General features: G+C 42.4%; 1 protein-coding gene across 1 annotated transcript in view; it reads right to left on the reverse strand.

Annotated features, from left to right (window-relative positions):
* LOC132815925 (sperm-associated microtubule inner protein 4) overlaps nt 1–16,364 on the reverse strand; it is a 54,796-nt gene extending 38,432 nt beyond the window's left edge. Inside the window, exon 1 of the mRNA XM_060825299.1 lies at nt 16,222–16,364. Within this exon, the coding sequence (XP_060681282.1) occupies nt 16,222–16,364 (143 nt within the window). The remainder of the gene's footprint in view (nt 1–16,221) is intronic.
* Between the last annotated feature and the right edge of the window lie 354 nt (nt 16,365–16,718).

Raw genomic sequence — 16,718 nt, forward strand, 5'->3', positions numbered from 1 at the left:
TAGACGGAGAATGCATCTGTGTGTACACCTTCGTTGCATGGAAATGCAAATGATTGAAATTAAGCAGGTAACTTATTAATAAAGAAACCACAATTTTGTTGAATGACAAAGCAGACTCAATGGGCTGAATGGCCTACTTCTGCTCCTACATCTTATGGTGGAAGCATCAGCAAAAACTATCAAACTGTCTTAAACGCGGTAATCCTTAGGACTGGGATTATACCTCTCACAGTACTGGTAGATTAATGAAACTAAACATTTTTCCACATTTTGCCATTTTCTGTATTCTTGTAAATGTATATAGTAATCTGTCTTTTGGTTAGTAATTTAAACTTTGCTTGCTCGACTCAAAAGAAAGAAAACAGATACACAGTGCAGTATTTGAGAATTCCATCAAATAACTTTGACATGCATCCCCTAATATACCATTACCACCATCTAGTGGGCATTATAGGATACACATTAGGTCTGGCTATTTTGCATTGATGATGTGTTTTACCTTGTTCATTACCCACTGAACAGATCCCAACATTTGTGGACATTGATGAATATAATTCTAAACATTTATTTCAATTTGTATTTGTATAATGAAGCAGGAACGCATATTTGCTTTGAAATTTTCAGCTTTTGCAAGAAATTGTGTCACAACTGAAGAACTGACCAAGGAAAACCTACTTTAAAAATGATTGTTTAAAAGATAACAGGGTAGTCAGTATTTATTTTAAATAAAGAACACATAGTGAATAACTCCAGTGCAGAATGGGATTTATTTTCAAAATTGCAAAAGGCTCATTATTTTCCATTGTTCCAAATCATGATGAACTGGCAGCTTTTTTAATAAGTGAAATAAGCCCTGCAACTGGAGTTATTCACTATGTGTTCTTTATTTAAAATAAATACTGACTACCCTGTTATCTTTTAAACAATCATTTTTAAAGTAGGTTTTCCTTGGTCAGTTCTTCAGTAACTGGAGAAGTATTCTGATGGATATCTTGTCAGGTACTCAGTAAGATGCAAACACAGTGTAATCTTAAAACTACTGACCAACTTATTCTGTGATGCTAATTTGCCTTAAATGTTTGTATTCACACCAATAGGAACTCAAACATTTACCCTCTCTAAACAGGCTATTCGGCCCATTGTATCTGTGCCGGTCAACTAGGATCTGCCTACACTATAATCTCATTTTGTCAGCTCTTAGGCCTAGAAGCTACGGCAATGCAAGTTCTAAATTCAGCTTAATTGTTATAAGAGTTTCTGACTCAACAACTCCCTCAGGCAGGGAGTTCCAGACTCCCACCACTATCTGGGTGAAAACAGATTCCAGAATTTTCCTCTTCTACCTTAAGACTACAGCCTCTGATTGTTGACTGCTCCACTTATGGAAAACATGCTTACCTGTCCACTCTAGCTATGCAAATAAAAACTGAAAGAACTGCAGACTCTATAAATCTGACACAAAAAACAGAGGTTGCTGTAAAAGCTCAGCGGGTCTGGTAGCATCTGTGAAGAGAAATCAAAGTAAATGTTTCAGGTTCAGTGACCTTTCCTCTGAAACACTGACTTTGATTTCTCTGCACAGACCTGCAGAGCTTTTCCAGTAACTTCTGTTTTTACTCTAACTACGTCCCTCATTATTTTGCGCATCTCTATCAGGTCCCCTCTCCCCAAAGAAAACAACATTGGTCTGTCCAACCTTTCTTCATATATCAGACCGCCCAGCCCAGCAAGCCTCTTGGTAATTCTCCTCTGCACCCTCTGTAGTTCAATCACATCCTTCTTGCAGTGCGATGATCAGAACTTGCAGCAGTACTCTACTTGTGACCTAACCAGCATATTGTATAGATCGGACACAACCTTCCTTCTTTTGTATTCTGTGCATCAGTTAATAAAGGCAAGTATCACAAATGTCTTTTTAATCATCTTATCTCCCTGCTCTGCCATCTCCAGAGATCGGTGGATATGCACTACCTTACACTTTTCTGGGTTGAATTCCATTTGCACTGCTCTGCCCATCTGACCAGTCCACTGATATCCTCTGACAGTTTACACCTGACCAATTTTTGCGTCCAGCACAAATGGTTTGATCACATCCTCTACATTTAGGTCCACACAATTAAAGTACACTACAATCAGAAAGGGCCCCAGCACTGAGCCCAATGGTACTCCCATGGAAACAGACTTGCAGTCACAGAAACATCCCTCCAACATCACCCTCTACTTTCTGCCTCTAAGCCAATTTTGAATCCAATGTGCCACTTTGCCTTGAATCCCAGGGGCTCTTATTTTCTTGACCATTCTGCCATGAGGGATCTTACCTCAGGTCTATGTAGACCCCATCCAATGCATTATTCTTGTCAACTCTCCTGGCTACCTCCTCAAAATATTCAATCAAATTTGTCAAACACAACCTTCCCTTAACAAATCTATGCTGACTGTCCCTCATAATCCATATTTCTCCGAGTGGGGATACATTCTGTCTCTCAGAATTCTTTCTAATACTGTCCCTCCATTGAGGTTAGACTGACTGGTCTGTAATTTTCTGGTCTATCCTTTCCTCAGTTTAATAATGGGACAACATTATTAGTCCTCTCGCATTCTTGCACCTCACCTGCAGCCAGACAAGACTTGAAAACTGTTGCCAGGAACCCTAATGTCTCCTCCTTTGTTGCCCTCAACAGCTTGGGATACATCTCATTTGGGCATTCAGATTTACTCACTTTTAAATCTATTAAAACTGCTAACACCTCCATTCTATATTAATGTAGAGAACCCTTGATCTACCTGTACAGACGGTCAGTTCTGTCTCAGCCCAGTCAATCTCACTTCCAGCCATATTGCTTGTAGTAAACAGCTTGTCAATTTCACCCGATCAACACTTCTGTGATCTTTGTTCAATTGGGTAATTTCTCTGACAGTGTGCAGTTCTGGTCTCCTTCCTATCAGAAAGATGTTGTGAAACGTGAAAGGGTTCAGAAAAGATTTACAAGGATGTTGCCAAGGTTGGAGGGTTTGAGCTACAGGGAGAGACTGAACAGGCTGGGGCTATTTTCCCTGGAGCGTCGGAGGCTGAGGGGTGACCTTATAGAGGTTTACAAAATCATGAGGGGCATGGATCATGGATAGGATAAATAAACAAAGTCTTTTCCCTGGGGTGGGGGAGACTAGAACTAGAGGGCATAGGCTTAGGGTGAAAGGTGAAAGATATAAAAGGGACTTAAGGGGCAACTTTTTCACACAGAGGGTGGTACGTGTATGGAATGAGCTGCCAGAGGAAGTGGTGGAGGCTGGTACAATTGTAACATTTAAAAGGCATCTGGATGGGTATATGAATAGGAAGGATTTAGAAAGATGTGGGACTAGATTAGGTTGGGCTATCTGGTTGGCGTAGACAGGTTAGACCATACGATCTGTTTCCGTGCTGTACATCTCTATAACTCTAATATCACACAGTCCTCCAAACTGATGCATTTACCTAGCTCATTCTTTTCTATCGTGAAGACTGATGCAAAGTAACCAGTGAAACATTTACAGTCTGCATGCATTAGAAATAACTGCATGTGTGAGATGCCAAGATTGCTTCAATCTTCAAGAAGGGGACTGGAGCTGATAGAAAAGCACAGCTTTACTCTACATCCCAGACAAGGTGTTTGCCAGAGTGCTGCTGGACCAGCTCGTTTCGCTTAGAGAAACCATTCTGCAGCAATCCAAGGTCAGAGCACAATTGGGCACAAAACCACCTTTCCCATTCAGCAGATCCAAGAAAAATACCATGAGCAAAACCAAGCTCTTTCTCTCCAGCCTTCATCGATCTACCAAAGGCTTTCGATTCAGTCAACTGGGAAGCTCCCTGAAAGATCCCGGGCTGCAGACAGACTGACGCTGATGTCTTTCCCATCACAAGAACATAAGAACCAGGAGCAGGATTAGGCCATCTGGCCCCTCGAGCCTGTTCCATCATTCAGTAAGATTTTGGCTGATTTTCTCATGGCCTCAGCTCAACTTACCCGCCCTCTCACCATAACCCTTAATTCTTTCATTGTTCAAAAAAAAAACTATCTTAGTTTTAAAAATATTTACTGAAGTAGCATCAACTAGTTCATTGGGCAAGGAATTCCGTAGATTCACAACCCTCTGGGTGAAGAAGCTCCTTCTCAATTCAGTCCTAAATCTGCTCCCCCTAATTTTGAGGCTATACTCTCTTGTCCTAGTTTCACCGGTCAGTGGAAAAATCCTCGCTACTTCAACCATACCTAGTTTTTTCATAATTTTATATCTATATGATCCCCCTCATTCTTCTAAATTCCAGTGAATATAATCCAAGTCTACTCAGTCTCTCCTCATAAGCCAACCCCCTCAACTCCAGAATCAACCTAGTGAACCTCCTCTGCACTCCCTCTAGTACCAGTACATCCTTCCTAAAGTAAGGAGACTAAAACTGCCCAGAGTTTTCCAGGTATGATGCACCATCATCCTATGCAGCTGCAACATAATCTCCCTGCAATTAAACTCAATCCCTTCAGGACAAAATTCTGTTTGCCTTCCTAATTACCTGTTGTACCTGCACACCAATCTTCTGTGATTCATGCACAAGGCCACCCAGGTCCCTCTGCATCGCTGCATGTTGCAACCTTTTAACCGTTCAAGTAATAATTGTTTTTACTGTTACTCCTACCAAAATGGATGATTTCACATTTATTAACATGTATTCCATCTGCCAGACCTTTGCCCACTCATTTAAACTATTTATGTTCCTCTCAAGGTTTCAGTCTTCTGCACACTTTGCTATGCCACTCATCTTAGTGTCATCTGCAAACTCTGACACACTACACATGATCCCCAACTTCAAAACATCTATGTAAATTGTGAATAACTGAGGTCCCAACACTGATCCCTGAGGCACACCACTAGTTACTGATTGCCAATCAGAATAACACTCACTTATCCCCATGCTTTGCTTCCTGTTAGTCATCCAATCCTCTACCCATGCTAAGACTTTACCCCTAACACCATGTATCTTTATCTTATGCAGCAGCCTCTTGGGCAGGACCTTGTCGAAGGCCTTTTGGAAATCTAGGCACACCACATCCACTGGGTCCCTGTTGTTCACCTTGCTCATAATGTCTTCATAGAATTCCAAAAGATTTGTTAAGCATGACCTGCCCTTCATGAACCCATGCTGCGTCTGCCCAATGGGACAATTTCTAACTAGATGTCTTGCTATTTCTTTTGTGACAACAGATCAAAGCACCTTCCCCCACCTCAGAAGCTAAGCTAACTGATCTATAATTCCTTATCTTTTATCTACCTCCCTTTTTAAACAGTGACGTCACATTTGCTGAGTTCCAATCTATAGGAACTGTCCCAGAATCCAGTGAATTTTGGAAAATTACCACAAGTGCACTTGCTATTTCAGAACTAGCCTCAGCACAAATGTGTGCTTATGCCCATTATTTTTCCATCGTTGTGTCATGGCCAGGGATTGCTCCCTAAACCCAAAACCAATACAGGTTTGACAGGAAGCTCTTCAATCTCCAAAAACAAAAGTCTCAAACATAAAGATAACACATCTTTTTCCTTTTTATTCTTATACTGGACTTTTAGTTATTATTCTTTCAATTTTGTTCCAAATATTTAAGTATCTTTACCTAGGTATCTTGTACCTAAGATGGTGGCATAAGCAGCGATATTGCAAACTTTTCACTGCACTCATTCGAGTGCACGTGACAATAAAGCTATTTCATACCTTCATTCAGATCTCCTGTCATGGATCCCTAGAGTAGAAGAACTATAGAGCACCCATGATTTGTTTGAGGAGACTTACTGAGCCCTTGGGTTGCATCAGAATGCTGATAAAACAAAGGTCTTCCTTCAGCCACACCTATGGCTTGGACCAAACCAATCTTCCTATGCCCAGTTTCACAGCTATGAGCTGCCCCCTGGAGGGAGTTGATCACATCTGCTGTCATGGTAGCCAGGTGTCCTAGTTGAGATCAGAAACCTACAGAACCTCGGACATAGGACCCAATCCATGGGCACTTCCTGTGGGAGGCTGCTCAGACAAATCTTTATTAATGAATTCCCTACAGACTGACATAAAGGTTTCAGACGTTTTCTCTCAACACTCTTCTCTGGCTGCAAATCCTGGGAGATGTAACATTGACACACAAGAAGCCTTGAGATATACCAGCAGCATTGTCTACAGAAGATCCTGTGCATCACCACACCAATTTGAGCTTTCCCCAGAAAGCAGACATCCTGAGCACAAGGCGACCATTCTTGTGTGGCCATTTGACGGACAGGTCACTGCCTCAAAACGCTCAACACTCATCTGCCAACTTATGTTCTCTACTTCCAGCTCACAACGTCAAGAATCATAAGGCAGCCAGTGAAAAGATTTCAAATGTACTGTGAAATCCCACTTTACAGCTGGGAAGAGAGTGGACTGAACCATCCCTGACTGACCTACTAATGGTTAATGATTCACCACTAATATAGATTTATTATTTCATTCTGTTTCTCCTGCAGTATTTTATTTTCTCCTTCTTCCAGTTCGTTACTTCCATTGACTTAACTATCTGTTACAACATTCATCTCTGTTTCTCCTTACTCAGGGATTTCATGCCAAACATGTTCCTTGCTTCAATGAACTCAAAACAAGGTTCCTCACCTCTGGTACAAAATAAGAAAATGTAAACTCTCCTCTTTTGGTGTCAGATAGTTCACAGCACATGCTGAGTTAATTCCTCAATTCCATATGTGTTTCTGTCATGTACAAATCTGCACTGGGAGTGCAAGGTCACATATTGCCCCCTTTTAGATCTCATCTTCCTTTCCATTTCAGTAAAAGAAAACCTTTTTTAAAAATAATTATTAGCTGGTTTAATTTTTAAAAATACTGATATCAAATTCTGCAAGAGCTGTAGACATAATCTTACAAATCCACACTGTTTAAGTGTGGAGCCTCACTTACATGGTGCACAAAGTTAGCTTTGTGTGTTCTGTTGTATGGTGCTGGGTGCAATGCAACATGTGTAGAAGTCAGTGCACATGTTAAGGAAACACGGGCCAAGAAAAATGATTCAGTTATGGTGTCAGAAAATTCTTAACTTTTGCTGGGTTTCAATTTTTGGAGCTTTGGTATAAATGCAGATTTCATGTCAAACCTACATCAGACTTTCCATCACTGCAGACTTGAATTTGTTCAGGGTTCCACTGTCCCCTTTGTTTGTGCAATAGGAGAACAGTTTAGAAATATAATAGGAATGATATCTAATCGCACCGGATGGTAAACTCTTTAGTACTGCTTCAGGATTAATAAGCTTTGTTTCTCGTATAGGTTACTAGGCTCCAAAAGAAAACCAAAACATTTAACATCATGGTATATATGAAGGATTAAAGCAATAAGGGTGACAAACTGGGCTTGTTTGCACTTGTCTTTGGGGAGCTATATTGCTCTTACAGATTCAAAAGGCATGCACACACACGTGGTGAATTTGTCTGGATATCACATTAGTGAAGGCGTTAGCATGTTGTCGTGAATGTCTACAAGAGGTATGCGCAGAAGGGAGATCGTTTTGTTAATCGGCAGACAATGCTAATTTGGAGCTCGTATTGCCACTTTGGAAACCAACACTCTTGCCAGTGCCCTCTCTGAACTGTGCACAGCCGAACCTACACTCCCCATACAGAGGAACCACACACCCTCCCCAATGACATTGTAGGTCTACCCACAGCACTCGGACTGCCAAAAAGGCAACTTAGCACTACCTTCTCCAGATCAGACTGACTCCTGGGATGGCAGGACTGAAACCGACTTCGAACAGGACCAGATAGGGTAAAGATGGGAAGGATGTTTCCTTATGGGTTGTGGAGACCATAATCAGGAGTCAAAGGTTATGGGGAAGGCCATTTAGGACTGAGATGTGGAGATGTTTCTTCACCCAAAACTGGAATTCTCCTCCTCAGAAAACATTGGAGCTAAAACATTAAATATTTTCAAGAAAGTGCCAGATATAGTTCTTAGGGCTAAAGGGATCAAAGGGTAAGGGGATAAAACAGGAACAGGGGACTGAGTGGGATGATCAGCCATGATCATATTGAATGGTGAAGCAGGCTCAAAGGGCTGAATGGCCTACTCCTGTTCCTATTTTTTAATGTTTCTAAGTAAATAGACAGCGCAGCCAATGAGACCCATGATGCTGTAATGACATCCTCAAATCGGTCTTCTGTCTTCACCTACCAATGAACGAGCAATAACAAAGTTGCCCAACAATTGTTCTCTCAATGATACCTCCACACTTTGTTGGAAACAATGAAAGCAATCAAACCATGTTCGCCACCACTCTATGCAGGTCTCTCATTATTCTGTAAGTTTCAATGAGATCTCCTCTCATCCTTCTAAACTTATTGAGTACAGACCCAGGAACCTTCTGAACCACTGGGAGCAGGATCTTGATCAGGATCTGCTGCCAAAGATTAAATAACCACTGAGATGAGGTATGCTGTCAGACAGCTCTGGGAGAATGCCAAGAATAGGACAAGTATTTCCTCACCACACTGATTGACCTGGCCAGAGGGCCTTTAGAGGGGGATGAAGAAATGTGGCTGCCATTAGAAATTGTACACAATGACAGCCCGCTGACATGTCCTTGCTAACAGTGAGTCTGTTGAACCAGGCCCTGTCTCTCACGCAGTGCTATGTGACAGTACCAAATGTCTTCAGCCCTCTTTCTCCATTGTGCTCTCCAAATACATTCCAGGATGGTGATCCTGGGATCACTGCACGAGGGAAACTGTTTAATCTCCCATGGGCTTGCAGAAAAGATCAAGATCGCCAAGGACTAACACTGCGATTTTCTGAATTAAAAGCTAAAGGACTGTGGATGCTGGAAAACAGAAACAAAAACAGGAATTGATGGAAAAGCTCAGCAGATCTGGCCGCATCTGTGGAGAGAAATCAGAGTGAACGTTTTGGGTCCAGCAAACCTTCCTCAGAATTTGGAAGGGTCTGAGGAAGTTGTGAGGAAAGATCACTGGACCTGAAAAGTTAACTCACATTTCTCTCCACAGTTGCTGCCAGACCTGCTGAGATTTTCCAGCAACTTCTGTCTGTGTCTTTGCAATTTTGTATTTGCTTATGGCTGTACACTGGCTGCTAGTTCAGAGTTGAACATGCACTATAATCTCCCAATGCATGTGATATCTTTGGCCTAATGATTAGCATTAAGAAAACTGAAGCAATTTACCAACCTGCTCCCGAAAAGCCCAATCTCAAGCCTTTAGCAATAATCAATGTTCAGAACAAATCAGCAAACATAAATGCACTTATCTTGTGAGCACACTTTACTGTTTGGTGGAGTTTCAAAATATGTATGGGTAATTGCTGAGGTCAGTCTGCATTTGGACTGTTTGGTGGAGTTCTAATATATCTTGTGCTGTTTGGATTAATGGTAAACCACATGCAAGGTCTTCCAAAGGAAGAGTATCCTAAGGCAGACCTCAAACTTCAGTCTGAGAATGTAAGTCTGCCAAACAAATTGAAATGGTACTGAGCAGTAGTCCGACCAACTCTGCTGAATGCATGCAAAATTTGGACCATGTATCAATGTCATGCCAAGGAGCTCAATTACTTTCATTTGAGTTGACTTTCGAAACTCCTGAAGGTCAAATGACAGGGTAAAATGACAGAACAAAATACCAAACACTGAGGTGCTCACTCGCACCGGCAAGCCAAACATCAATGTCATATTGAGACAGTCAGAATGGAGTCAAGTAGCCAGAATGCTTGATGCTCACTTATCAAGGCAAATCTTCTGTTCACAGTTTGAGCTTGAAGCGTACTCTCAAGGTCGCCAAATATATTCTACAAGGACAGGTTTGGCTCTGATATCAACTCCACATTCTGGAAGGTGCTCACAGAGGATGGCTGCAGCTGGTGCTACCAAACTTCTTTTTAAAATGGCCTCCTTTGAAAGTAAGCGTGTATTAGAGAAATCATTTTCAGCAACTAACAAACATCAAGTTCCAAAAGACATTTGCTACTCAAATCTCATGTTGGCAATGTGTCTCAGCAGCAAAACACATGCTTTTGTTGTTTTGTTTTACTTACGATAGCTCACTTCCATTGCAACTACTTTTCTCTTTATCTGCATCTGATTGCACACTAGCAAATCAAGGAGCTGGACGTTCATGGCTTTCCCCTTTCCAAACAGGGAAAATTTATATCGAAGGGTTTTAGAGTGATGTAACCTTGTGCAAGATTACCATTTTTCATTTGTAAACACCAACTTGCATGTAATTTGTTTGGCCTCTTGTCATTTTGGTTGCAACAGTACAGACTCCAAACAAAAGACATATGTAGGATTGTGAAGGAGCCTAATAAAATATGAATAGTACATGGAGTTGAGAGCAGGGGGAGGGAAATTGGAGAAAGATGTTACAAGAGGAATTCTTGAGCCAGCAACTTGTCCAAACCTTGCTCATCTGTGGTACCCAGCCTTAACTGGATCAGGATGCTGAGGATGCAGACTGACCTTAGCAATTACCCATACATATATTAGAACCCCACCAAACAGTCCAAATGACAAACATGGTCACCTTCACTTCAAAGGATGTACAAAGCAACCATTTGGGAATCAACTGCTTTTGTATTGGAATTTTACATAACAGTTAATCAAATCTTAACAGTAATAATGGGCTGCCCAGGTTCAAAATTCATGGAACAAAGACATATCTTCCACCTTGCCTTCTTTCCCAGTTAATATTTTGCAATACAGGTACTTAAATTCTTACACTAATTGTTGACTATGTTGATAACATAACTAATTACTTTAATTCTTGAACTGGTGGACTAAATTATTTTCAAGTTTCCACCTTTTGTGATAAAGTTGTCATCTCCTGGTTGAGAGTACCCACTTTGGTTCAAAACTGCATTACGTTTTCCTGGTTTTTATCCACTGTGTTCTAGTTTTCAGTTGGCTCAACAAATTGGATTTGGAACTGATTACAGCAAAAAAAAATCAAAATTTTAAGATGCAAGTATCAGATTTTAAATAAAGGGTGTACTCTGGGAATTGAAAGGAAGAACAAACTTGCTTTTTTATATTGCTCCATTATGTCACCAGGCCATTTGCAAAGTATTCACCATCAAACCAATTATTTCTCATAAACCATTAGCGTTATTGTGTGGGAAATAATGCACACAGCAGAGACTCACAAATACAAAGTGAATGAGTAATCAGTCCAACTACAATCTATAAATCATTAACTACATTGGTTTGGCCACTTTTGGAATACGGCATGCAATTCTGGTCTCACTCCGATAGGAAGGATGTTGTGAAACTTGAAAGGGTTCAGAAAAAATTTACAAGGATATTGTCACGGTTGAAGGGTTTGTGCTTGAGGGAGAGGCTGAACATGCTGGGGCTATTTTCCCTGGAGTGTCAAGGGCTGAGGGGTAACCTTGTAGAGGTTTATAAAATCATGAGGGGCATGGATAGTATAAATAGACAAAGTGTTTTCCTTGGGGTGGGGAGTTCAGAATTAGAAGGTATTAGTTTAAGGTGAGAGGGGAAAGATATAAAAAGGACTTAAGGGGCAACATTTTCACACGGGGGTGGTGAGTGTATGGAATGAGCTGCCAAAGGGACTGGGGAAGGCTGGTATAATTACAGCATTTAAAAGGCATCTGGATGGGTATATGAATAGGAAGGATTTAGTGGGATATGAGCCAAGTACTGGCAAATGGGACTAGATCAGTTTAGGATATCTGGTAAACGTGGATGATTTGGACCGAAGGGTCTGTTTCTGTGCTGTACATCTCTATAATTCGAACTGGATTTGTTATTTTTTTAAACCTTTGAACCTCAACATCCAAAATACTGAGAGTTGTTGAAACTTCCCTTGCATTGTTCCATCCTCTGGTTGGGAGACAGTGGGAGAGTGGAAAATCAGGTCGGATAGTGAATGCTTATCATCTTAGTCCAATTCAGGCTGTTCTGTTACTACTTCAGTGTCCCTTCCTGTCACCACTGGTATTTACCAACTGTGGATGGGAGGAGTAAAACATGGCAGCCTCTAACAGCTTTGTGAGGTGGTTCCTCCTGAGGACCCACTCTCCAATCTTGCAGCAATAGACACCCCTGAGAAAAGGTCCTCTCCCTCCATGATCAACACTCTCCTCAAGGGCCTTCATCACTTTCCACTCCACTTGTAGGGTTTGCCTGATTATCTCCAACAACCCCTGACCCCACTTAGCTTTACCTTCCTGAGAACTACTGCAGTCCCATGAGTAACAATTGTTCCCATTGGTGCTGTGGGGATGTAAGGCCAGTCAGCTATCTGATTGTCTCACCTGCAAGAGCCATCCTTCCTCAGCAGAGCTGAAGAGACAACCTTTATTAACTACCTGCCTGAAAATAAAATTCACTTATGGCTTCCAATGCAAGGCCTAACCTCCCAGTTAGTGAGCAGAATCACCTCCTCCATGTGAAATCTCACCCAATGCCTCAATTTTATGGAAGAGCACAGGTACAGACCATCAATGTACAGACCATGCTACAGCAAGGAGGAGTTAAGATGAATGATATGGATGCTAGAGAAGCTTGGTAAAAAGAAAGTAAGGTTATGCTTGATAAGAATTTGATGAGGAAGATCAAAAGAAGCCTTGAATGGAGCATTAACACAAACATGCACTGGTTGAGACAAGTGCTCTGCTTCTGTGCAGTACATTCTACGTAATCTATGTAAAAACTCCACTTACTCACAAAATGTCATGTGCATTATTAACTGGTGTCGAAAAGTGTGGTGCTGGAAAAGCACAGTCAGTCAGGCAGCATCTGAGGAGCAGGAGAGTCGATGTTTCGGGCATAAGCCCTTCATCACCGAAACGTTGATTCTCCTGCTCCGAAACGTTGATTCTCCTGCTCCTCAGATGCTGCTTGACTGGCTGTGCTTTTCCAGCACCACACTTTTTAACTCTGATTTCCAGCATCTGAGGTCCTCACTTTCTCCTCATTATTGACTGGCACCTTGCAAAGGATTTCATTTTAAAAAAAAGACACTCATCTACAAACCACTTAGGACCTCAACTGACTATACCTTGGCATCCTTATGTCAAATAAAGAGTTGGGATGTTGGGGGGGGGGGGGGGTTGGGTTGGGGGTGAACCTGCAACTAATGACTGTCACAGTGATCAAAGCTGGGACCATTATGAATGACATTAAGAGGTAGGAAGGCAAGGGGTGATGAATGACAAAAAAACAGTGTGTAGAGGATTATAGATACCTTAAGTAAGTGGGCAAAACTTTTGGCAGGTAAAATATAATGTAAGAAAATGTAAGGTCATGTATTTTGGTAGGAAGAATGAAAGAGCTGAATATTATTTTGACAGAAAAACACTGCAGAAAGCTACAGCACTGAGAGAATCAGAGGTCCTTGTGCATAAATCACTAAAAAACTAACATGCAAGTTCAACAGGTAATAGGAAAGACACCTGGAATTTATTTCAAAGGGAATAGAGTATAAAAAGAAGAAAGTCTTGCTAATATTGTACAAAGCACTGTTGAGGGCAAGGATATGAGACAGTGAACAATTTTGGTCCCTTATCTTAGGAAAGGTACACTGTCATTGGAGGCAGGCCAGGGAATGTTCACCAGGTTGAGCCTGAGTATGAAGGGAAGTTCTTCCAAAGAGAGGTTGAATGGGTACAAATTGGAGTTTATGAGAATTAGAGGTGACCTCATTGAAACATATAAGATCCTTAGGGAACTTGACAGTGTAGATGATTGTTTCTTCATGTGGGAGGGTCTAGAACTGGTGAGCATATTCTCATGGTGAGGGTCATCCAGTTAAGATGCAGATGAGAAGGAATTTCTTCTCCCAGAGGGTAGTGAATCTATGGAATTCTTTAATGCCAAGGGCTGTCAAGGCTGGATCGATAAGTATATTCAAGGCTGAGATAGGAAAATTTTTAATCAGTAAGGGAGTCAAAGACAAAAGGGAAAGAGCAGGAAAGTGGAGTTGAGGATTATTAGGTCAACCATGATCTAACAGCTCAGCAGATTTAATGAGCCAAATGAGCAAAACCTGTGCCCACACCTCCTCCCTCACCTCTATCCAAGGCCCCAAAGGAGCCTTCCACATCCATCAAAGTTTCACCTGCACTTCCACACATGTTATTTAATGTATCTGTTGCTCCCAATGTGGCCTCCTCTACATTGGGGAGACTGAATGCCTACTTGCAGGGCACTTCAGATAACATCTCTGGGACACCCGCACCAATCAACCCCACCGCCCCGTGGCTGAACATTTCAACTCCCCCTCCCACTCTACCGAGGACATGCACATCCTGGGCCTCCTCCATCACCACTCCCTCACCACCTGATGCCTGGAGGAAGAACACCTCATCTTCCACCTCGGGACCCTTCAACCCCATGGCATTAATGTGGACTTCACCAGTTTCCTCATTTCCCCTCCCCTCTCCTTACCCCAGTTCCACCCTTCCAGCTCAGCACCACTCTCATGACTTGTCCCACCTGTCAATCTTCCTTCCCACCTATCTGCTCCACCCTCCTCTCCAACCTATCACCTTCACCCCCACCTCCATCCACCTATTACACTCTCAGCTACCTTCTCCCCAGCACCACCCACTCCCATTTATCTCTCCACCCCTGAGGCTCCCAGCCTCATTCCTGATGAAGGGCTTTTGCCCGAAACATTGATTTTCCTGCTCCTCGGATGCTGCCTGACCTGCTGTGTTTTTCCAGCACCACTCTAATCTCCAGCATCTACAGTCCTCACTTTCGCCTTAATGAACCGAATGGTCCACTTGTGCTCCTATGTCTTCTGTCAGCAGCTGTTGTGTCAATACAACATGAAGATAAATCATCAATTGTTAATAAACTGTACTCTGAACTAAAACTGCCTCAATTCCAAGTAGCCCTTATTGAAACCCTAGTTCTGAAACAGATCTCATATTTGACTGAAAATTGAACTTATATCAAGTCTCTGTACACCAACCTTATATTGCTGAGCCTTCATCAATATTCAGAGCAATTTTACAAATCCTGCCTTAGCAAACCAAACCTGCTTGAACCTGAGCTCCTACAGAAAATAACCTTCACTATACACTAACTTTCTACATTGACAATTACCAGGCTTAATATCCATGTGTCCTTTTTAAAGTTATTCTTAACTGTAATTTTTTTCCTTGTAATGCTTTTACATGTTGTGATTTTCATCTTCCACAGGGTTGAATATATAATTGAACTCTATGCTTGCTTTAACTCTAAAGAGAATTCGTTGAGAGTCACTTTAAAAATTGGATGTCACAAAATACAGATATGGGGAAAGCCTGCCACAGCCTGTTTTAAAAGATAGAAAAAAAATAACCACCCCTGCTTAGAACTGGGAGAGTAGGGCAATAAAACAGTTCAATTTGTTTCTCTCTCCTGCCCACAACAATTACCCCCTGGATTTCTGATTCTTCCTCTTTCTCATGATGTGGAGGTGCTGGTGTTGGACTGCAGTGGACAAAGTTAAAGATCACACACCAGGTTATAGTCCATTTGGAAGCATTAGCTTTCAGAACACTGCTCCTTCATAATTATGATCTTGCTCCATTAGCTACCTGATGAAGGAACAACGCTTCCAAATAAACCTGTTAGACTATAACCTGGTGTTGTGTGATTTTGAACTTCTTCCTCTTTCAGTCATGCATCCTTCACTTACCTACCACATACCTCCCAAACTTTTGCTCCTGACTATTTCTGTTCCACTTTTAAAAATATCAATATTTTGCACCAACAGTTGGGTCATTTTCTGCAGACTAGGTTTGACTCACAGAACCCGAACTTTGGACAGCCTTTGGAAGTGTTCCTCTGGGGGAAAGGCACTATGTCAATGCAGACTTTTATACAGATGACATTCCTAGTTACAAGCTCGATGAAATGAATGACTAGCTGGAGGGAAAATCCGTTTCTTTACGCGAGTTTTATTAAATGACTTTTAATAAAACATGCTTGGCACAATGCAATCAGTTAGTTGCTGTTCCAAAGTGCAAACAAGGTTGAAAACTACAAGTGCCATCAATCCTTGTTCAGTTTGATGGGCATCAGCAAATTGCTTCAGGTGCAAGATACAAGACCAAAAGAATGCGACTGCTCACAAACTCCCCTCCATCCCGAATTAAAGCGGCGACTGTGCAGTTCCATGTCTCACCTGGCGGCCGATACAGTGGGACGGTCGAACTGCGCGGGGGTGATCTGCTCACTGGACTGGAAGGTCGGGCGCAGGATGCTGTGCCCTTCAGTTTGGCGGTAGTGCTGAAAAGGATCGCCAGCGGGCAGCTGATCGACCTCCATGGCGGAAATCGGGAGGCGGAGGAGATAGAGATAGAGATGGAGAGGGGGTGTGGGGAGGAGGGGGGGAGAGAGAACCCTTCTGTAAGTGTAAAGGCGCAATGTCCCAGTGGGCGGAGGACAGCACGCGGCCACCGGCTCCTTGCAGCAAACACCCAGGGACCGAGGCCAGGCCTGCCCCCGCATTGGCTGGCGGCGCTATGACGGTGATCCGTGACAATGGGGCTGACTCACCGGCTCAATAATCGGCGGCAGCAGCGGGAGGATCTGCAGCTGCATCTGCAGGGGGAGCACTGGCTGGGAAAGGGGCTCTCCCCATTCACACCCTCGAGGACCCTCCCCATTCACACCCTCGGG

Source organism: Hemiscyllium ocellatum, chromosome 5, assembly GCF_020745735.1.
Source record: "Hemiscyllium ocellatum isolate sHemOce1 chromosome 5, sHemOce1.pat.X.cur, whole genome shotgun sequence".
Classification (NCBI taxonomy): domain Eukaryota; kingdom Metazoa; phylum Chordata; class Chondrichthyes; order Orectolobiformes; family Hemiscylliidae; genus Hemiscyllium; species Hemiscyllium ocellatum.